General features: G+C 45.4%; 1 protein-coding gene across 3 annotated transcripts in view; it reads right to left on the bottom strand.

Annotated features, from left to right (window-relative positions):
• Positions 1–23,003, bottom strand: part of LOC311113172 (dynactin subunit 1-like) — a 33,762-nt gene that overhangs the window by 1,416 nt on the left and 9,343 nt on the right. For all 3 annotated transcript variants that reach the window (XM_084156351.1, XM_084156352.1, XM_084156353.1), the window contains 22 exons: positions 21,919–22,035; positions 21,354–21,558; positions 20,499–20,577; positions 18,088–18,247; positions 12,181–12,285; positions 11,556–11,747; positions 11,194–11,310; positions 10,844–10,996; positions 10,510–10,676; positions 10,246–10,414; positions 9,936–10,004; positions 9,346–9,467; positions 9,173–9,263; positions 8,546–8,707; positions 5,427–5,558; positions 4,713–4,838; positions 4,338–4,480; positions 3,861–4,027; positions 3,527–3,657; positions 2,958–3,162; positions 365–438; positions 90–179 (listed from right to left, as the gene is read on the bottom strand). In XM_084156351.1, coding sequence (XP_084012477.1) covers positions 90–179; positions 365–438; positions 2,958–3,162; positions 3,527–3,657; positions 3,861–4,027; positions 4,338–4,480; positions 4,713–4,838; positions 5,427–5,558; positions 8,546–8,707; positions 9,173–9,263; positions 9,346–9,467; positions 9,936–10,004; positions 10,246–10,414; positions 10,510–10,676; positions 10,844–10,996; positions 11,194–11,310; positions 11,556–11,747; positions 12,181–12,285; positions 18,088–18,247; positions 20,499–20,577; positions 21,354–21,558; positions 21,919–22,035 — 2,976 coding nt within the window. The remainder of the gene's footprint in view (positions 1–89; positions 180–364; positions 439–2,957; positions 3,163–3,526; positions 3,658–3,860; positions 4,028–4,337; positions 4,481–4,712; positions 4,839–5,426; positions 5,559–8,545; positions 8,708–9,172; positions 9,264–9,345; positions 9,468–9,935; positions 10,005–10,245; positions 10,415–10,509; positions 10,677–10,843; positions 10,997–11,193; positions 11,311–11,555; positions 11,748–12,180; positions 12,286–18,087; positions 18,248–20,498; positions 20,578–21,353; positions 21,559–21,918; positions 22,036–23,003) is intronic.

The raw sequence follows: 23,003 nt of genomic DNA on the forward strand, positions 1-23,003 counted from the left end.
ATCTGTTGCATTGAGATGTGTTCCAAGCATTTATTTGAGTGCCAACTAAGACAGTCTATGTGATGTCCGTGTGTCCTTGTGCATGTTACCTTGACGAAAGACGAGATGGGAAAGGTGGCAAAGTCAGAGGAGACCTTTGCCCCAGGCTGCTGAGAAACCACATGCTCTGACACTTCACCCTGAGAGTGAGAGAAAGAGAGAGAGAGAGAGAGAGAGAGAGAGAGAGAGAGGGAGGGGGGGAGGGGTAGAGAGACTTGATGTTATGACCATTTCCGTGAAAAACAGAGAGATTAGTGGACAAAATCTGAGGTGAAAATAAATACAATGAATGTATATTATCAACCCCTAGTAATAGTGAAGTCACCTTCAGTTTGTCCAGGGCGTCACTCAGGCTCTGCAGCCGAGCTGTCTGGTCCAAGAGCTGAGCACTAGCACTCACTGTAGGAGAGAAAGAGATCGATAAGAACTGATATATACCAACTCAAATAGACATATACAGTGCCTTCAGAAAGTATTCACACTTTTTGTTTTTACAGCCTGAATTTAAAATGGATTATATTTGAGAATGTGTGTCACTAGCCTACACACAATCCCCCATTAATGTCAAAGTGGAATTATGTTTGACATTCTTTACAAATTCATTAAAAAATGAAAAGCTGAAATGTCTTGAGTCAGTAAGTATTCAACCCCTTTGTTAAGGCAAGCCTAAATAAATTCAGGAATACAAATGTGCTTAACAAGTCACATAAAAAGTTGCATGGACTCACTCTGCGTTCATTAATAGTGTTTAAAATGATTTTTCATCTCTGTACCCCAAACATACAATGATATGTAAGGTGCCTCAGTTGAGCAGTGACTTTTAAACACAGATTCAACCACAAAGACCAGGGAGGTTTTCCAATGCCTTGCACCTATTGGTAGATGGGTAAAACTAAATAAAAAGCAGACATTGAATATCCCTTTGAGCATGGTGAAGTTAGTAATTACACTTTGGATGGTGTATCAATACAACCAGTCACTACAAATATACAGGCGTCATTCCTAACTCAGTTGCCGGAGAGGAAGGAAACTGCTCAGGGATTTCACCATGAGGCCAATGGTGACTTTATAACAGTTACAGAGTTTAATGGCTGTGATAGGAGAAAACTGAGGATGGATCAACAACATTGTAGTTACTCCACAATACTAACCTAAATGACAGAGGGAAAAGAAGGAAGCCTGTACAGAATACAAATATTCCAAACATGCATCCTGTTTGCAATAAGGCACTAAAGTAATACTGCAAAGAAATATCTTTATGTCCTGAATAGAAAACTTTATGTTTAGGTCAAATACAACACGTCACTGAGTACCACTTCACATTTTCAAGCATGGTGGTGGCTGCATCATGTTATGGGTATGCTTGTCATCGGCAAGGACTAAGGAGTTTTTTGGAGGGATAAAAATAAACGGAATAGCGCGAAGCACAGGCAAAATCGTACAGGGAAACTTGGTTCAGTCTGCTTTCCAACAGACAATGGAAGACAAATTCACCTTTCAGCAGGACAATAATCTAAAACACACGGACAAATATACACTGGATACAATGTTCCTGAGTGGCCTAATTACAGTTTTGCCTTAAATCTAATTTAAAATATATGGCAAGACTTGAAAATGGCTGTCTTGCAATGATCAACAACCAACTTCACAGAGCTCAACTAATTTTTTTAAGAATAATGTGCAAATATTGTACAATCCAGGTGTGCAAAGCTCTTAAGAGACTTACTCACAGCTGTAATCGCTGCCAAAGGTGATTCTAACATGTATTGACTCTGGGGGTTAAACGTATCTGATTAAGATAGTGTTTTATTTTTCATACATGTTAGAATTCTTCTTCCACTTTGACAGTGTTTTGTGTTGATCGTTGACAAAAAAAATACAATTCAATCCATTTTAATCATACTTTGTAACAACAAAATGTGGAAAAAGTCAAGGGATGTGAATACTTTCTGAAGGCACTGTCCCTGTACTGAAACGAACGCACATAATATAAACTATGCTACACACTCACAAAACCCTTCACACACACAGACCAGGGCCCGATTTCCCGATAGAACTTGTGTGTTTTAACGATGCATCTTTCCTACAACGGCCGAAGATGTAACGTGTTTCCCAAAACACCCACGCAGAGAGAACGTTCGCTAAGTGCATCATTGAGGCATAGTGTCGATACTGATAGGATCGAAAGAAATGCAGCGCTGCTGTCAAATCAGCTTTCTCAATTAAAATCTTACCTTAACATTATAATTATTTCACAATACTGATGACGAATCAGCTCCTAGAAAGATATTATCACCCATGGCTGCAAATATTGAGGCAGCTTATTCTAATGTTTACCCTATAATAATGCACTAAATCAAGATTTGGCATGTTGTTACACATCATGAAATATAATGAGGCAAAAATTACAGACAGCCTACAATTACCAAAATAGTACTCAACTGAATTAACATTAAATTGATTTTAATACGATCAAAATATATAGGCCTGTGTAGTCTGTATTATATTGATATATGCATTCATTTCGATTTTCATTTGAAGCATATTTATATTTAGCTTGTTTGTAACAATTGCAAAGATATTGGCAACTTTGTATTTGTAGCCAACTTCTGAAGTTATCAACAGTCACAGACAGAGAGATAAACATCTTGATTCAATGTTTAGCAGAGATCTTCTGCCTCAGAAGGGCAAAAAAAGCATCTAACAACGTACTTAGCTGTTTTACAACTGGTCTGAGGCAGTTGGTAAATAACAAGCGTTTTCAAGTGCAACCTTAGTAACAATGGTTTTGGGAAAAAGCTCTGAGATTTAACGATGCTCCTACGGAGGTTCTAACAATGAACTTAGCCTGCTTTTGGGAAACCGGGCCCTGGTGACTTCCTGTCACACAAAAACAAACACACATCTCTCCCACTCACCTGGTGTCTTCCCGGTGATGTCGACCACTTTAACAGTGGCGGTCATCTTGAGCAGGGTCCCCAAGAGCTGGTCAGTCTTCCTGTAGAGAGCCCCGTGGAGAGGCCCCTCAGTAGGGGGAGAGGAGGAAGAGGTGGCCTCTCTCAGGTGTAGCTTGGGGACGTGGAGGGGAGGGAGAGAGGCTAGCTGGGCTCTCATCTTCTCTGCCTGGAGAAGAGAGAAGATATACAGAGAGTTATCAATAGAGACAGGTACACAGTCATTAACAGACAGTTAACTACAGCACCAAACATACAAATATCAACTACTAATGATAATGTACCCATGACAACTAGACTATTCAATGAACCACATCAAGAGAAACATACATAAATATGAACTACTAATGATAATGTATCCATGACAAGTGGACTATTCAATGAACCACATACAACACAGACGGCCAGTGATCTGGACACAAGAAAGAAGGCATTGATCCATATTTGGATTAGCAGTGAACAGAGCGATGATGAGACTTAAAGTGACACACACACACAGAGAGAGACGAGTCAGATCCCTGCAGTGTTCTGACCTTGAGTCTGTTGTTCTCGTTCTTCAGGTGTTTGATGCCCAGTCTCTGAGCCGCCACCTGCTGACGGAGGAGAGGGGAGTCCACCACCTGCATCGGCCCAGACAGACCCCCTGCTCCTGGGACAACACCGGCTGGAGAGAGGGGTGGGGAGGGGGATAGAGGGGGAGAAAGAAGGAATTGAGAAATAAAACGAAACCGTGTGAGATATAAATAACAACAACCTAACACTATGAAAATATTAGGAATACGTATCATATGAATGACGTGTGAGGTATAAGAGGTGGCGTGTACTAAGGTGTGTGAGGTGAGGTATCAGAAGACTCAGGAGCCTCACCTCCGGCAGATCCCGTGACGATGGAGGCGATGCCCGAGGCAGGCGGGGCCCTGAGGCCCTCGATGGTCATCTTTGATTGGCTGGAGAGACGCTGCTTCAGTTCCGCCTTCTCTGCCTCCAGCTGGTCGATGTCTGCCTGCAGGGCATCCATGGTCTCCTCAAACTCCCTGTGTGTGTGTGGGGGGGGGGGAACAGGGTTTAAACAAAAACAACCCCTAGCCTCACTGGAGATCTGAGGGTTTGATAGGTTTAAGAATATGGTGATAGCGCCACCGAGCCCTCTGATAGGCTAGAGGAAATCTTTACCATATTGCTTACACCTGTCCAATCCTCTTCCTTTCAAAATAGTCTACTCTTTACAGACAGTCCAGAACACTATAGACTCTGTAGTGAATACCTAGGAGACAGTGTTGGACATATACACTTCTTTACTGCACATTCTATAACAATAACCTCCTACTTTCCAAACAGTCTTACTTCTCCTTCTTCTTGAGCAGGGCCAGGGTCTCATCCAGTTTGGTCTGGATCTTCTCCACACGTTCGTCTGCGTCTTTAGTTGACGTGTCCAGCTTCTTCTCCAGGAGACTGAGACGGACGTGGGCCTCACTCAACTCCTCTCCCTGGGATAGAGAGACAGGAGGGAGGGAGGCGAGGTGAGAGTGCTAATGTTAGAGATGATGGGTGTCTGTGCATGTGGGGAAAAATGAGAGTGAATGTGTATAAGAATAAAAGGAAGGATGAGAATGACTGTGGAGTGGAGTAGAGTCGAGCGGTGTGGAGTCGAGCGGTGTGGAGTCGAGCGGTGTGGAGTAGAGTAGTGTGGAGTGTGTGTAAGAGAGAAAGAGAGACTACCTTGATCTTTAGTGACTTCTTGAGCTCCTTGATGACGGTGTCTCTGTCTTCCAGTTTGACACCCAGGCCCTCTGCATCAGTGATCTCTGCCCTGAGGGCTGCCGCACGAGCCTCTACTGGGGGAGCCTGGAGGAGAGAAGGTGGGGAGGGAGGGAGGAGAGCGGTAGAGGGAGGGAGGGAGGGAGGAGAGCAGTAGAGGGAGGGAGGGCGGTAGAGGGAGGGAGGGAGGAGAGCGGTGGAGGGAGGAGAGCGGTGGAGGGAGGAGAGCGGTAGAGGGAGGGAGGGAGGGAGGAGAGCGGTAGAGGGAGGGAGGGAGGGAGGAGAGCGGTAGAGGGAGGGAGGGCGGTAGAGGGAGGGAGGGAGGAGAGCGGTAGAGGGAGGGTGATGGGAGAAACAAGAAGAGGGGGGGAGAGAGAGAGAGAGAATGTAAATTCATTGAGGGGCAGTGCCTTAACAACACAACTAGACTTTATTTCATGACATGTTACAGATGTAATATATAGTACTCTTAGTTTTGAAAGGCTAGTAAAGGAGGAAGAAATCAGTCTCCAGCCGTAGCTCCCCCCTTGTCTCATACCCCTCCAGCCTTAGTCCCGTATAACTTTTTTTTAAAATCAGGGAGAAGGTCCATTTGTAGTATCTAACTCTAAACTGATAAGATGCTTTTGAGGGCCTCTTTTAATAGAGCTGCTATATGGAGATGTCGTTCTGTACCTTTCCCTGTGGTCTCTCAGCATCATACTCTCCCTCCTGCATGGCAGTGGCCATCTTGTTCATGGTGGAGATGACAGAGCTGCAGGACTGACGCAGACACTCATGGGGGTTTAGACCTTGGGACCCATACACCTGGAGAGGAGGGAGGGGAGAGAGAGTTACCACAGAGATGGAGGGGAGAGAGCGATGGAGGGGAGAGAGAGAGAGATGGAGGGGAGAGAGAGAGAGATGGGAGAGAGAGAGATGGAGGGGAGAGAGAGACGGAGAGATGGAGGGGAGAGAGATGGAGGGGAGAGAGAGAGATGGATGGGAGAGAGAGACGGAGAGATGGAGGGGAGAGAGAGAGATGGGAGGGGAGAGAGAGATGGAGGGGGGGAGAGAGATGGAGGGGGGGAGAGAGATGGAGGGGAGAGAGACAGACAGAGAGATGGAGGGGATAGAGAGAGAGAGATGGAGGGGGGAGAGAGAGAGAGATGGAGGGGAGAGAGAGAGAGATGGAGGGGAGAGAGAGATGGGGGGGGGGGGGGGAGAGTTATCAGAGAGGACCAACTCCTCATCAATATACCTAACATATGTAAGGACATTTGTCAATAATCCACTATATACAGTGAGGGAAAAAAGTATTTAGTCAGCCACCAATTGTGCAAGTTCTCCCACTTAAAAAGATGAGAGAGGCCTGTAATTTTCATCATAGGTACACGTCAACTATGACAGACAAAATGAGAAAAAAAAATCCAGAAAATCACATTGTAGGATTTTTTATGAATTTATTTGCAAATTATGGTGTAAAATAAGTATTTGGTCAATAACAAAAGTTTCTCAATACTTTGTTATATACCCTTTGTTGGCAATGACACAGGTCAAACGTTTTCTGTAAGTCTTCACAAGGTTTTCACACACTGTTGCTGGTATTTTGGCCCATTCCTCCATGCAGATCTCCTCTAGAGCAGTGATGTTTTGGGGCTGTCGCTGGGCAACACGGACTTTCAACTCCCTCCAAAGATTTTCTATGGGGTTGAGATCTGGAGACTGGCTAGGCCACTCCAGGACCTTGAAATGCTTCTTACGAAGCCACTCCTTCGTTGCCCGGGCGGTGTGTTTGGGATCATTGTCATGCTGAAAGATCCAGCCACGTTTCATCTTCAATGCCCTTGCTGATGGAAGGAGGTTTTCACTCAAAATCTCACGATACATGGCCCCATTCATTCTTTCCTTTACACGGATCAGTCGTCCTGGTCCCTTTGCAGAAAAAAAAGCCTATTTTGGTTTCATCTGACCATATGACATTCTCCCAATCCTCTTCTGGATCATCCAAATGCACTCTAGCAAACTTCAGACGGGCCTGGACATGTACTGGCTTAAGCAGGGGGACACGTCTGGCACTGCAGGATTTGAGTCCCTTGCGGCGTAGTGTGTTACTGATGGTAGGCTTTGTTACTTTGGTCCCAGCTCTCTGCAGGTCATTCACTAGGTCCCCCCGTGTGGTTCTGGGATTTTTGCTCACCGTTCTTGTGATAATTTTGACCCCACGGGGTGAGATCTTGCGTGGAGCCCCAGATCGAGGGAGATTATCAGTGGTCTTGTATGTCTTCCATTTCCTAATAATTGCTCCCACAGTTGATTTCTTCAAACCAAGCTGCTTACCTATTGCAGATTCAGTCTTCCCAGCCTGGTGCAGGTCTACAATTTTGTTTCTGGTGTCCTTTGACAGCTATTTGGTCTTGGCCATAGTGGAGTTTGGAGTGTGACTGTTTGAGGTTGTGGACAGGTGTCTTTTATACTAATAAGAAGTTCAAACAGGTGCCATTAATACAGGTAACAAGTGGAGGACAGAGGAGCCTCTTAAAGAAGAAGTTACAGGTCTGTGAGAGCCAGAAATCTTGCTTGTTTGTAGGTGACCAAATACTTATTTTCCACCATAATTTGCAAATAAATTCATTAAAAATCCTACAATGTGATTTTCTGGATTTTCTTTTCTCATTTTGTCTGTCATAGTTGACGTGTACCTATGATGAAAATTACAGGCCTCTCTCGTCTTTTTAAGTGGGAGAACTTGCACAATTGGTGGCTGACTAAATATATTTTTGTATATACAATTTGTATATACAAAAGTATGTGGACACCCCTTCAAATTATTGGATTTGGCTGTTTCAGCCACACACATTGCTGACAGGTGTATAAAATCGAGCACACAGCCATGCAATCTCCATAGACAAACATTGGCAGTAGAATGGCCTTACTGAAGAGCTCAGTGACTTTCAACGTGGCACCGTCATAGGATGCCACATTTCCAACAAGTCAGTTAATCAAATTTCTGCCATGCTAGAGCTTCAACGGTCAACTGTAAGTGCTGTTAATGTGAAGTGGAAATGTCTAGGAGCAACAGCGGCTCAGCCGTGAAGTGGTAGGCCACACAAGCTCACAAAGCTCTAATCAAATCCACACATATTTATATGCTTTATAATGCTTTCGAGTGACACTTCCGGTTTTGGCGGGAAATACCGGATTACCCGGGAGAAAAGTGATTTATTATCAGGATGGAACATTAGTAAAATACCGGGAAAATATTCAGCCCTAGTGCCAACTGTAAAGTTTGGTGGAGGAGGAATAATGATCTGGGGCTGTTTTTCATGGTTCGGGCTAGGCCCCTTAGTTACAGTGAAGGGAAATCTTAACGCTACAGCAGACAATTCTGTGCTTCTAACTTTGTGCCAACAGTTTGGGGAAGGCCCTTTCCTGTTTCAGCATGACAATGCCCTCGTGCACAAAGCAAGGTCCATACAGAAATGGTTTGTCGAGATCGGCGTGGAAGAACTTGACTGGCCTGCACACAGCCCTGACAACCCCATCGAACACCTTTGGGATGAATTGGAACGCCGACTGCGAGCCATGACTAATCGCCCAACATCAGTCCCCGACCTCACTAATGCTCTTGTGGCTGAATGGAAGCAAGTCGCCACAGCAATGAGATGTTCGACAAGCAGGTGTCCACATACTTTTGGGCATGTAGTGTACATTTAGCCTATGGTTAGCGTATTGTGTGACAGACAGGTCGTCCACATTAATCAAGAAGAATTAGCTCCGGGAGCTAACAAGTTTGAATGTGCCGTTTATAGTACCTGTTCAACAGCCTTGAAGGCCACGTCATCCAGTTTTAGAGCGTTGAGCCCCTCCTGCTCCCCGAGAGGGGCGACCATCTGAGCCCCCGCCGCCGCCACCTCCTGCAGTACTGCAACCACCCGCGTCAGCTGACGCCTGCAGTCCGTCAGCGTCTCCGACACCTGCCATTGGTCCACAGAGCTGTCAGTCACACATTCTCACAGAGTAGTTCCGACCTCCACAAAGTTGACAGTTGCATTACCGTACTTTATGAGATAACGGTAAACACTAGGCCCTGTGCTCCAAACGCCAGCCAATAGTCATGGCCAGCTGGTGTTGTTAGCATAGGGCTAAGTGTGCCAGGTTATCTGATGGGAACAGCTAACATGTAGCGTTCTATCACGTGCAACTACGTCAACAATTTTAATTGGCTGATGGGGATTTTGAGACGGAGAAAAAAGTTGACGTTTCAAAACTTTGTCTAACGTTCGCAAGTATGGACCACCCTGGGTTTGGGTTAGGTGCAAGACCTAAGAAATATTGTCCATACTGGATCGCCAAAGATACTGTGAAACACTTGGCCAATGACCAAGGCTAAAACTCTCCAACCTAAATGTAATGCCTAAGTATAACGCTAGTCACATTACCGGAGCTCCAAAGGCCAGAGCAGCTGGCACCCCTGGCACATCGGTCCCTGGCATCCTGCGTCTGATCTTCTTACAGAATTGTTTGATGTCACTGCAGGAGGTAAATAAAAGAGATAAATATAAATAAATATACCTACATAGAAATGATATTATGAAATATTGTTATATTAGACCTGCAGGTGGTGTCCAGGTCCTTCAGAAGGATGTTCAGAGCCACCCCCTCCTGTCCCGGCTGCAGGAAAGCCCTGAGACGCACCAGCTCAGCACTCATACAGTCCAACGCACTCTGGATGAACTACAGAGACAGAGAGAGAGACACAGAGAGAGAGACACAAAGAGAGAGAGAGAGAGAGTCACAAAGAGAGAGAGAGAGAGAGAGAGAGAGAGAGAGAGAGAGACAAAGAGAGAGAGAGAGCGAGAGACAGAGAGCGAGAGACAGAGAGAGCGAGAGACAGAGAGAGCGAGAGACAGAGAGAGCGAGAGACAGAGAGAGCGAGAGACAGAGAGAGCGAGAGACAGAGAGGCGACAGTCAGTCAGTAACGTAAGAAGGCCCTCAGCCCCCATACAGTCCAGCACACTCTGAATGACCTGGAGGTCAGAGATCAAAAGGTCAAATTGAGTTTAGTTAGACAATGTTTGTTACTGAACTTAGAAAAGACTAGGGGCCTGTTAGAAATCTTGATCACCTCAAGGAAGGTAGGAAAGGAAAGATTTTAACAGGGCCTAGAGAGGTTTACTTTCTTCAGTAAAATACAGTTGTACCTTGATGTGGTCAGCCAGCTGCACGGTGCAGTCTTCAGTCTGCTCAGCCAGGTGGATGCTGTACAGTTGCTGCAACATAAAACAGACTGGTACATCAATCATGGCCTCACACAATCTGGAGCTGTATTTATTATTAACAGCATTGATGAGAGGCTTGACAATGTGTGTTATCAGTGTAGAGTTGACGGAGTCGGCACTGTGGAGAGTACAGCGTGTGGTCAAGTGTTTCTGCTCTCTGTCAGGTGTGCCATCGAACGCATATGAAGAGTGTGAGCGTGAATCCGTGCGTGTTTCCGTGCGTGGTACTAACCTGGTAGTACTTGATGGCCTTGGTGAGAGGCTCCACGTGTACAGTCTCGTCCAGTTGGTCTTTGTGCAGCAGATCAATGAAGAAGTCTAGGGAACGCTCATGGACACTCATCTCGGAGTAGAGAGTCCCCATTCGCTTATACACCTCCACACTGCAGCAGTTCAGAGCTCTGGGAGAGGGGGGGGGGGGGGAATATTTGATGTTTGAAGTAAATGACAACTATTTAGTACAGTGGCATTGAGAGACAGACACACGTCGCCTTACTGTTCGTATTTGTGCAGCGTGGCCTGCAGCAGGGTCAGAGAGTAGACCAGTCCTGAGGCGAAGCTGAGTTGTTCTCCAGGTGGTCCTCTCATTTTCATCCCAGTCCTCTCCACAGGGTTACTGTTCAAATCAAACTTCTCCTGGGCCTGCTTACTGATCAACTCAGCCTAGAAGAAGGGGGGAACATACATTAGCCACACACACAAATCGCATCCTTAAAAACATACATTAGGCATCTTGAACATACATTAGGCATCTTGAACATGTCTGTTTTGAAAACAGACAAACAAGCATACAGACACACTCCTCGTTAAATGTTGAACTCTCTCTCTACCTTGCAGATGAGTCTTGGTATGAGCAGCAGCACCAGGATACAGTCATGGTCTCCTCCGTGACGCAGGAAGGAGTCGGGCATGAAGGAGGTGAGGAGAGACACCTGTCTGTTGGCCTGGCCCACTTCCATCTTCCTCAGCTCCATCTCTATGGCCTGGAGACACACACACACACTGATTATTTACCTGCAATAACAGTACACACCTGTACATTCAACACTAAATGCAATGCATGTTTCTCTGGGAACAAAAAGTACATCCGCAGACTAGCATGATGCTCCCAAAGTGTTAAACAGGACGGTTCGTTCCCAAACTGGGTCTTCCCCAGAACCTGTTGATCTGTGTTTCTTACCTTAGCGTAGGCCTTAGTCTCAGCGAACTTGATCTTGAAGTCAAACAGCTCAGCAGGAGGCTGCTGGACCTGCTCTGCGTTGGCATTCTGAACACTGGTCAGCTCCCTGTTGGCATCCTATACACACACACACACACACACTTTAGATACAAACAACCAAAAGAAACCACAGTCACCTAACACCTTCCCCATTTTGCTTAAAAGGAATGTATTCAGGATGTTATTAAAACCCAAAACTGTGACAAACAAGTTAAACTATTCCTTGTTTTAACTACTAAACATGCTTGTTAGTGTTTTTAAGTGTCATTCTTCTGATTGCATGTTATTTGATACTACACTGACGTTATGGTTTCAAACTATACCTGCAGGCTGGCGGTGAGCTCGCGGTACTTGTTGATGGTCTGCTGGTAGTCTGCTACAGTCTCCTGAGCAGCCTCCACTCTCTTCTGTGCCTCTCTCACCCTGGCTCCGTTCAGGTCCAACTGCTCTCTCAGCTCCATCTCTGTCTCTCGGCTGTTCTCCTGAAGCTCGTCATTCATCTCATTGATCGCTTCCTGGAGGGGGGAGGGGAGAGGTCAGGGTTGACGGGTTAAGGGTCAGAGCAGCTATAGTTGTGTAGTTATGAGTGGACAGGGGTTTAGATATAAAGTCATGCACACACAGGGTTCAAACACAAAGGGTGTCTCTCTGTCTCTAAAACAGTCTCCTTGCCAATGTCGTGGACCCACATGAAGGGCATAGAGTTGACACAGAGTTGGTTATTCAAAACTTACCAGCAGAGTTGACTCAACAAAGCATACAAAGTAACGGAGCTGACATGGATATCAAAGTAACAGGGTTGACAATAAGGTAACAGCGTTGACATTAAGGTAACAGCGTTGACATTAAGGTAACAGCGTTGACATTAAGGTAACAGCGTTGACATTAAGGTAACAGCGTTGACATTAAGGTAACAGGGTTGACAGGGGTATTGTTGATTGAACTCACCAGGTCAGTGACTGTCTCTCTCAGCTCTCTGACTTTCTCCTCTAGGTCCAGATTCCTCTCAGTTAGAGTCTCTACCATCTCCTCTGCCCCGAGAGCAGCATCCACCTAGGACACATATCACACACACATAGTTTAACCCTAACACCGAGGGCACCATCCACCTAGGACACATCGTTTAACCCTAACACCGAGGGCACCATCCACCTAGGGCACATAGTTTAACCCTAACACCGAGGGCACCATCCACCTAGGACACATAGTTTAACCCTAACACCGAGGGCACCATCCACCTAGGACACATAGTTTAACCCTAACACCGAGGGCACCATCCACCTAGGACACATAGTTTAACCCTAACACCGAGGGCACCATCCACCTAGGACACATAGTTTAACCCTAACACAGAGGGCACCATCCACCTAGGGCACATAGTTTAACCCTAACACCGAGGGCACCATCCACCTAGGGCACATATCACACATAGTTTAACACTAGAACACACCAATCAATCAATTGACATTGTATTTTACTTTTGACAAACACATATGTCGCAAAGTTCTTAAAAGCAACCCAGACCTATACACCCTGAGAGTTTGATTTATAGAATTACATAAATACACATACAGCCATGTCACCTGTGGAGAGGGTGCCTCCTAGACATAAGACAAGAGTAAGCAGTGACACAAGCATGGTTGGAAGAATCCGCTATATCAGGGGTATTCAACCAGGGCTCTGTGAAAATACATATATAAAAACATATGTTATACAGTTGAAGTCGGAAGTTTACATAAAGTACACTTAGGTTGGAGTCATTAAAACTCGTTTTTTCAACCAGTCCACACATTTCTTGTTAACAAACTATAGTTTTGGCAAGTTGGTTAGGACATCTACTTTCTGTATGACACAAGTAACTTTTCTAACAATTGTTTACAGACAGATCATGTCACTTATAATTCACTGTATCACAATTCTAGTGGGTCAGAAGTTTACATACACTAAGTTGACTGTGCCTTTAAACAGCTTGGAAAACACTTTAGAAGCTTCTGATAGGCTAATTGACATCATTTGAGTCAATTGGAGGTGTACCTGTGGATGTATTTCAAGGCCTACCTTCAAAAACTCAGTGCCTCTTTGCTTGACATCATGGGAAAATCAAAAGAAATCAGCCAAGACCTCAGCAAAAAAATGTGTAGACCTCCACAAGTCTGGTTCATCCTTGGGAGCAATTTCCAAATGCCTGAAGGTACCACGTTCATCTGTACAAACAATAGTACGCAAGTATAAACACCAAGGGACCACGCAACCGTCATACAGCTCAGGAAGGAGACGCGTTCTGTCTCCTAGAGATGAACGTACTTTGGTGCGAAAAGTGCAAATCAATCCCAGAACAACAGCAAAGGACCTTGTGAAGATGCTGGAGGAAACAGGTACAAAATTATCTATATCCACAGAAAAAGCGGGTCCTATATCGACATAACCTGAAAGGCCGCTCTGCAAGGAAGAAGCCACTGCTCCAAAACCGCCATAAAAAAGCCAGACTACAGTTTCCAACTGCACGTGGGGACAAAGATTGTGCTTTTTGGAGAAATGTCCTCTGGTCTGATGAAACAAAAATAGAACTGTTTGGCCATAATGACCATCGTTATGTTTGGAGGAAAAGGGGGGCGCTTGCAAGCCGAAAAACACCATCCCAACCGTGAAGCACGGGGGTGGCAGCATCATGCTGTGGGGGTGCTTTGCTGCAGGAGGGTCTGGTGCACTTCACAAAATAGATGGCATCATGAGGAAGGAAAATTATGTGGATATATTGAAGCAACATCTCAAGACATGTCAGGAAGTTAAAGCTTGGTTGCAAATGGGTCTTCCAAATGGACAATGACCCCAAGCATACTTCCAAAGTTGTGGCAAAATGGCTTAAGAACAACAATGTCAAGGTATTTGAGTGGCCATCACAAAGCCCTGACCTCAATCCTATAGAACATTTGTGGGCAGAACTGAAAAGGCGTGTGCGAGCAAGGAGGCCTACAAACCTGACTCAGTTACACCAGCTCTGTCAGGAGGAATGGGCCAAAATTCACCCAACTTATTGTGGGAAGCTTGTGGAAGGCTACCCGAAACGTTTGACCCAAGTTAAACAATTTAAAGGCAATGCTACCAAATACTAATTGAGTGTATGTAAACTTCTGACCCACTGGGAATGTGATGAAAGAAATAAAAGCTGAAATAAATCATTCTCTCTAATATTATTTCACATTCTTAAAATAAAGTGGTGATCCTAACTGACCTAACACAGGGAATTTTTACTAGGATTAAATGTCAGGAATTGTGAAAAACTGAGTTTAAATGTATTTGGCGAAGGCGTATGTAAACTTGTATATATACACAGTACAAGTCAAAGGTTTGGACACACCTACTCATTCAAGGGTTTTTCTTAATTTTTACTATTTTCTACATTGTAGAATAATAGTGATGACATCAAAACGATGAAATAACACATGGAATCATGTAGTAAGCAAAAAAAAGTGTTAAATCAAAGTATATTTTAGATTTTAGATTCTTCAAAGTAGCCACCCCTTGCCTTGTTGACAGTTTTTCACACTCTTGGCATTCTCTCAACCAGCTTCATAAGGAATGCTTTTCCAATAGTCTTGAAGGAGTTCCCACCTATGCTGAGCACTTGTTGGCTGCTTTTCCTTCACTCTGCGGTCCAACTCATGCCAAACCATCTCAATTGGGTTGAGGTCGGGTGATTGTGGAGAACAGGTCATCTGATGCAGCACTCTATCACTCTCCTTGGTCAAATAGCCCTTACACAGCCTGGAGGTGTGTTTTGGGTCACTGTCCTGTTGAAAAACAAATGATAGTCCCGCTAAGCGCAAACCAGATGGGATGGCGTATCGTTGCAGAATGCTGTGGTAGCCATGCTAGTTAAGTGTGCCTTGAATTCTAAATAAATCACAGCCAGTGTCACCAGCAAAGAACCCCTACACCATCACACCTCCTCCTTCATGCTTCACAGTGGGACCCACACATGCAGAGATCATCCGTTCACCTACTCTGCGTCTCACAAAGACACGGCGGTTGGAACCAAAAATCTGAAAGGACAGATTTCCACCGGTCTAATGTCCATTGCTCGTGTTTCTTGGCCCAAGCAAGTCTCTTCTTCTTATTGGTGTCCTTTAGTAGTGGTTTATTTGCAGCAATTTGACCATGAAGGCCTGATTCACGGTATCCTCTGAACAGTTGATGTTGAGATGTGTCCGTTACTTGAACTCTGTGAAGCATTTATTTGGGCTGCAATTTCTGAGGCTGGTAACTTTTAATTACCGTATTTTCCGCACTATAAGGCGCACCGGAGTATAAGCCGCAGCAGCTAAATTGAATGATGTGTACATATATAAGCCGCACTGGACTATAAGCCGCAGGTGTTTTAATGTTTAATTACCATATGTAAGGGTTCGTGCACAGACGGGATTGTCGGGAAAGAGATGGCTGCTTGAGGAAGCTCCCATTTATTAACATTTAAACATTTCAATCATCTCGCTCTCGTAATGTCTGTCTGTCTTGCTCTCGTTCTGTCTCTCGTTCTGTCTCTCGTACCACTCTCGGTTCCACTTTTACTTTTGCGCGCTACCTGTCTCACTCTTTTCCGGCCTCCAGCTTTTCCTGCTGGAGCCCGCCGCTTAAAGGTGGGGGGCGTGGACCGGTCATAGAGCCCATAGAGTTAAAGTTGGTGGACTGTAACCTGTAAAATCCATAGATTTAGGAGGTCTTCTAGTGGCCGTTAGCTGTAAAAATCCATAGATTAGCCGCACCGTTATATAAGCCGCAGGGTCGAAAAATGGGAAAAAAGGCGCGGCTTATAGTCCGAAAATTACGGTAACTTATCCTCTGCAGCAGAGGTAACTCTGGGTCTTCCTTTCCTATGGTGGTCCTCATGAGAGCCAGTTTCATCATAGCGCTTCATGGTTTTTGCAACTGCATTTGAATAAACTTTAAAAGTTTTAGACATTTTCCGGATTGACTGACCTTCATGTCTTAAAGTAATGATGGACTGTCGTTTCTCTTTGCTTATTTGAGCTGTTCTTGCCATAATATGGACTTGGTGTTTTACCAAATAGGGCCATCTTCTGTATACCCCCCCTACCTTGTCACAACCCAACTGATTGGCTCAAACGCATTAAGAAGGAAAGAAATTCTACAAATTAACTTTTAACAAGGCACACCTGTTAATTGAAATGCATTCCAGGTGACTACCTCATGAAGCTGGTTGAGAGAATGCCAAGAGTGTGCAAAGCTGTCATCAAGGCAAAGGGTGGCTATTTGAAGAATCCTTTTCATTTGTTTAACACTTTTTGGGTTACTACATGATTCCATGTGTTATTTCATAGTTCTGATGTCTTCACTATTATTCTACAATGTAGAAAATAGTAAAAATAAAGAAAAACCCTGGAACCCTGGAGTAGGTGTCCAAACTTTTGACTGGTACTGTATATTTATTTTTTATTATTTCAATGTATTTATGAATATTGCTAGCAACAAGTAGAACAACTAGCCGAAAAAAAGGAGAATCTCTTATTTCTAATGATGTGAACTTCATTTCTCAAATCCAAATATTGAGCAAATTACACTCGTTGGACGATCTGTCATAGGCTTTGAAAAAGCACCTGCGAATAGGCTACCAGTGCGGCCGCTGGAAAGCTTTCTTGGCTTGGACATGCATTTTTTTTCCAACACATGGCTAACTTTTGTTTAACCAGCTAAACAGCTGTTCTTAGCGAAAATGTGTTTGGAGCTACCTTTCTAGCTAATAGGCTATGTTAAGAGTTTACACTTCCTTGTCCAATTAGGTCCTGTGTGGCTCAGTTGGTAGAGCATGGCGCTTGCAAAGCCAGGGATGTGGGTTCAATTCCCACAGTGGACCAGTACAAAACAATATGGAAATGTATGCACTCACTATCGTAAGTCGCTCTGGATAAGAGCGTCTGCTAAATGACTACAATGTAAATAATAATGTTGGCAGGTCAAAATAATGAAAAACGATCTACCAAAACTATTCATTTAATTACTTCTCCTTGCCATTATCATTCACCTGATAATATGACAAGACGTGAAAAGTATTTTTTTTTACTAACGTATGAAGAGGTTCCCTAGGTCGCAGGTTTGTCTTGGAGGGGGTCCCTGGGTCGCCGGTTTGCCAGGGAGGGCATCCCTGAGCATGAAAAGATTGACAACCCCTGCTCTATATGAGCAACTGGCTAACCTGTTCACTGATCTCATTGATGGTGGCCTGACTGACTGACTGGCTGACTGACCTGTTCTTTGAGCTTGTTGATAATGGCCTGGCTGGCTGTCTGACTGGCTAACTGACTGGCTGACTGACCTGTTCTTTGAGCTCGTTAATGGCTGAATGGCTGGCTGGCTAACCAACTGACGGACGGACTGGTTGACTGACATTTTCTTTGAGCTTGTTGATAAAGGCCTGGCTGGCTGTCTCACTGACTGAATGACCTGTGATTTGAGCTCGTTGATAGTAAAATAGCTGGCTGACTGATTGGTTGACTGACCTGATCTTTGAGCTTGTTGATAATGGTCTGGCTGGCTAACTGAATGGCTGACTGACCAGTTGACTGACATGTTCACTGACTGGCTGACTGACTGGTTGACTGACCTTCTCCTTCAGCTCATCGATGGTGGCCTGGCTGACTGGCCGACAGACTGGTTGACTGACCTGTTCACTGACTGGCTGGCTGACTGGTTGACTGACCTTCTCCTTCAGCTCATCGATGGTGGCCTGGCTGACTGGCTGACTGGCCGACAGACTAGTTGACTGACCTGTTCACTGACTGGCTAACTGACCTGTTCCTTCAGCTCACTGATGGTGGCCTGGCTGACTGGTTAACTGACCTGCTCCTTCAGCTCATCGATGGTGGCCTCAGCCTGCTTCATCTCCTCCTGTAGTTTCTCCTTCTGGGTCCTCAGAGTCTCCAGCTCTCCATTCTTCTTCTCCATCTGCTTCTGCAGCTTCACGTGCTCCTGCTTCTCAGACGACGACAGGTCACGCATCCTGAGGGAGGGGAAGAAATATTTATGTTAAAGATCAAACCAAAAAAGAAACGTTTAAGGCTGGTTTCCCAGACGAACTGCAGTACTGCACTAAAACACACTTCTAATGGAGATTCTCCATTGAGCATGCCTTTTAGTCCAGGACTAGGCTCAATCTGTGTCCATGTCCAGGAAACTGCCCCTTAGGATACAAGAAGTGACAGACATATCATTTTGAGCAAATCCAGAAGGGAAGAGACACCGAAGTGTACCCAGATGGGGCACTAGAAGGGAAGAGACAGCGAAGTGTACCCAGATGGGGCACCAGAAGGGAAGAGACACCGAAGTGTACCCAGATGGGGCACTAGAAGGGAAGAGACACCGAAGTGTACCCAGATGGGGCACTAGAAGGGAAGAGACACCGAAGTGTACCCAGATGGGGCACTAGAAGGGAAGAGACACCGAAGTGTACCCAGATGGGGCACTAGAAGGGAAGAGACACCGAAGTGTACCCAGATGGGGCACTAGAAGGGAAGAGACACCGAAGTGTACCCAGATGGGGCACCAGAAGGGAAGAGACACCGAAGTGTACCCAGATGGGGCACCAGAAGGGAAGAGACACCGAAGTGTACCCAGATGGGGCACTAGAAGGGAAGAGACACCGAAGTGTACCCAGATGGGGCACTAGAAGGGAAGAGACACCGAAGTGTACCCAGATGGGGCACCAGAAGGGAAGAGACACCGAAGTGTACCCAGATGGGGCACTAGAAGGGAAGAGACACCGAAGTGTACCCAGATGGGGCACCAGAAGGGAAGAGACACCGAAGTGTACCCAGATGGGGCACTAGAAGGGAAGAGACAGCGAAGTGTACCCAGATGGGGCACTAGAAGGGAAGAGACAGCGAAGTGTACCCAGATGGGGCACTAGAAGGGAAGAGACAGCGAAGTGTACCCAGATGGGGCACTAGAAGGGAAGAGACAGCGAAGTGTACCCAGATGGGGCACTAGAAGGGAAGAGACAGCGAAGTGTACCCAGATGGGGCACTAGAAGGGAAGAGACAGCGAAGTGTACCCAGATGGGGCACCAGAAGGGAAGAGACACCGAAGTGTACCCAGATGGGGCACTAGAAGGGAAGAGACACCGAAGTGTACCCAGATGGGGCACTAGAAGGGAAGAGACACCGAAGTGTACCCAGATGGGGCACTAGAAGGGAAGAGACAGCGAAGTGTACCCAGATGGGGCACTAGAAGGGAAGAGACACCGAAGTGTACCCAGATGGGGCACTAGAAGGGAAGAGACACCGAAGTGTACCCAGATGGGGCACTAGAAGGGAAGAGACACCGAAGTGTACCCAGATGGGGCACTAGAAGGGAAGAGACACCGAAGTGTACCCAGATGGGGCACTAGAAGGGAAGAGACACCGAAGTGTACCCAGATGGGGCACTAGAAGGGAAGAGACACCGAAGTGTACCCAGATGGGGCACTAGAAGGGAAGAGACAGCGAAGTGTACCCAGATGGGGCACCAGAAGGGAAGAGACAGCGAAGTGTACCCAGATGGGGCACTAGAAGGGAAGAGACACCGAAGTGTACCCAGATGGGGCACCAGAAGGGAAGAGACACCGAAGTGTACCCAGATGGGGCACTAGAAGGGAAGAGACAGCGAAGTGTACCCAGATGGGGCACTAGAAGGGAAGAGACACCGAAGTGTACCCAGATGGGGCACCAGAAGGGAAGAGACACCGAAGTGTACCCAGATGGGGCACTAGAAGGGAAGAGACAGCGAAGTGTACCCAGATGGGGCACCAGAAGGGAAGAGACAGCGAAGTGTACCCAGATGGGGCACTAGAAGGGAAGAGACAGCGAAGTGTACCCAGATGGGGCACCAGAAGGGAAGAGACAGCGAAGTGTACCCAGATGGGGCACTAGAAGGGAAGAGACACCGAAGTGTACCCAGATGGGGCACTAGAAGGGAAGAGACAGCGAAGTGTACCCAGATGGGGCACTAGAAGGGAAGAGACAGCGAAGTGTACCCAGATGGGGCACTAGAAGGGAAGAGACAGCGAAGTGTACCCAGATGGGGCACTAGAAGGGAAGAGACAGCGAAGTGTACCCAGATGGGGCACTAGAAGGGAAGAGACAGCGAAGTGTACCCAGATGGGGCACTAGATCTCAATGAAACATCATGTAACCGATGAGACCGTTTGGTCAAACTTTTCAAGAAATAAAACCATAACACGTTTGTGGTTGTTTTTGAGTTTGAGGTACACGCACCTGACCAGAGCATCTTTCAGCCTGCTGTTCTGCTCCTCCAGCTGCTTGACGTGGTAACTAGAGGCAGCTCCGTCAGACCCTGGAGAAGCAATAGAGTTAGGTTAGGTTTGCCAAGCAATACTGGATAAGTCCTTGTCAAATATGATAGCTACTTTGTTTGTTTATTGTTAAGAATTGTTTAAAAATAAACACATAGTGGGGTCTGAAATTATTGACACCCTTGATAAAGATTAACAATAATGACAGTATAAATCATTCAAATACTGAGCTATATTGTGTGCTCATTATCTTTGAGAAATTATATAATTTTATACTAATACAATTGCTCAGAGAAATATTTTGTTTAACAATATTTTTTTTCTCAATACAAAAAGGTAGGGGCCAAAATGATTGACACCCCTAAAGATTATAAATAAAGCAGTCGAAAGTTTAGTATTTGCTCCCATATTCCTAGCACGGAATGACTATATCAAACTTGTGAGTCTACAAACTTGTTGGATGCATTTGCAGTTCGCTTTGGTTGCATTTTAATGTATTTTGTGTCCAATAGAAATTAATGGTAAATAATGTATTGTCATTGGAGTCACTTTAATCATAAGAATGTTTCTGAACACTTCTACAATAATGTGGATGCTACCATGATTACAGATAATCCTGAATGAATCGTGAATAATGATGAGTGACAAAGTTACAGAGGGTCAAAGATCCTACCCCCAAGACATGCTAACCTCTCACCATTACAATAACAGGGGAGGTTAGTATGTTTTGGGGGTATGACCTTTGACCCTCTGTATGGGATGAGATACCATAAATTGAGCAGCCTTTTATATCAACACACTACTAGTGACCTCTAACCTTTCTCCTCAACCTCGTGTTTAATGATCTCCAGGTCCATGGTGAGTTCCTCCACCTTCTCCTTCAGCGACTCCACCTCCACCTGCAGGCTTTCGGACCGCTCCTCGGCCATCTCCTTGTCCAGGGTGGCCATCTCGATGGCGTCCGCCGTGTCTGACATCTCCTCCATGTAGCGGTCTTTCGCCTCCAAAGCCTCCCGGGCATCCTGACAGAGGAACATTAGTGTAAATCTCCCATTTGTGTGTGAACAAAGCCAGATAAAATATGTGCAAAATCCCAAATAACAAGAGTGGACATCATTAGCAATGTCAATCTGACCAAAGCTAAAATTGGGTACCTGAAAACCTAGACTTCCATACCTGGTACAATATTATATAAGGGATTACTTTTTAATTATCCTAGGTTAATGACTACCGGTATGTTATTTGAAGTCTTGCCAAGTACTCGGATCTAATCTAATAAGAGAAGTGGACAGGAACCCAAAAAGAACCGTCAAGGTTCTGTATTAATTTCAATGATGACTACCATAGAGGTTATTCATTCATGTTTCTGGTGTGTACTGTACCTTCTTGGCCTCTTTGAGTTGTTTCTGCAGGTCGGCCTGCTGCTCCTGCATCTTGGTCTTCCACTCCTGGAGCTGCTCCAGCTGGATCTTGTGTTTCTCCAGCTCCTTCAGCTTGACCTGAATAATCATTATAAATATGAATAAATAATCATAATAAATGCTATTACATACCATATATTTTTTTAGAAATAATACACTTTATTTGTATAGCACAATTCATACAGAGACAGCCACTGAATATGAAGGTAGCGTTCTCCTGGCATCCGCCAAACCCAGTTTCGTCAGTCAAGACTGCCAGATGGTGAAGTGTGACTCATCACTCCAGAGAACGCCTTTCCACTGCTCCAGAGTCCAATGGCGCCGAGCTTTACACCACTCCAGCCAACGCTTGGCTTTGCGCATGGTGATCTTAGGCTTGTGTGCGGATGCTCGACCACGGAAACCCATTTCATGAAGCTCCCAACGAACAGTTCTGTGCTGACGTTGCTTCCAGAGGCAGTTTGGAACATGGTAATGAGTGTTGCAACCGAGGACAGACGATTTCTACGCGCTTCAGCACTCGCCGGTCCCGTTCTGTGAGCTTGTGTGGCCTACCACTTCACAGCTGAGTCGTTGTTGCTCCTAGACGTTTCCACTTCACAATTACAGCACATTCAGTTGACCGGGGCAGCTCTAGTAGGGCAGAAATTTGACGAACTGACTTGTTGGACGATGCCACGTTGAAAGTCACTGAGCTCTTCAGTAAGGCCATTCTACTGCCAATGTTTCTCTAAGGAGATTGCAAGGATGTGTACTCGATTCTATACACCTGTCAGCAACGGGTGTGGCTGAAATAGCCGAATCCACTAATTTGAAGGGGTGTCCACATACTTTTGTAGATACAGTGGGGGAAAAAAGTATTTAGGTCAGCCACCAATTGTACAAGTTCTCCCACTTAAAAAGATGAGAGAGGCCTGTAATTTTCATCATAGGTACACGTCAACTATGACAGACAAATTGAGATTTTTTTTCTCCAGAAAATCACATTGTAGGATTTTTTATGAATTTATTTGCAAATTATGGTGGAAAATAAGTATTTGGTCAAT

This window comes from Coregonus lavaretus (assembly GCF_964263955.1).
Source record: "Coregonus lavaretus genome assembly, chromosome: 39".
Lineage (NCBI taxonomy): Eukaryota > Metazoa > Chordata > Actinopteri > Salmoniformes > Salmonidae > Coregonus > Coregonus lavaretus.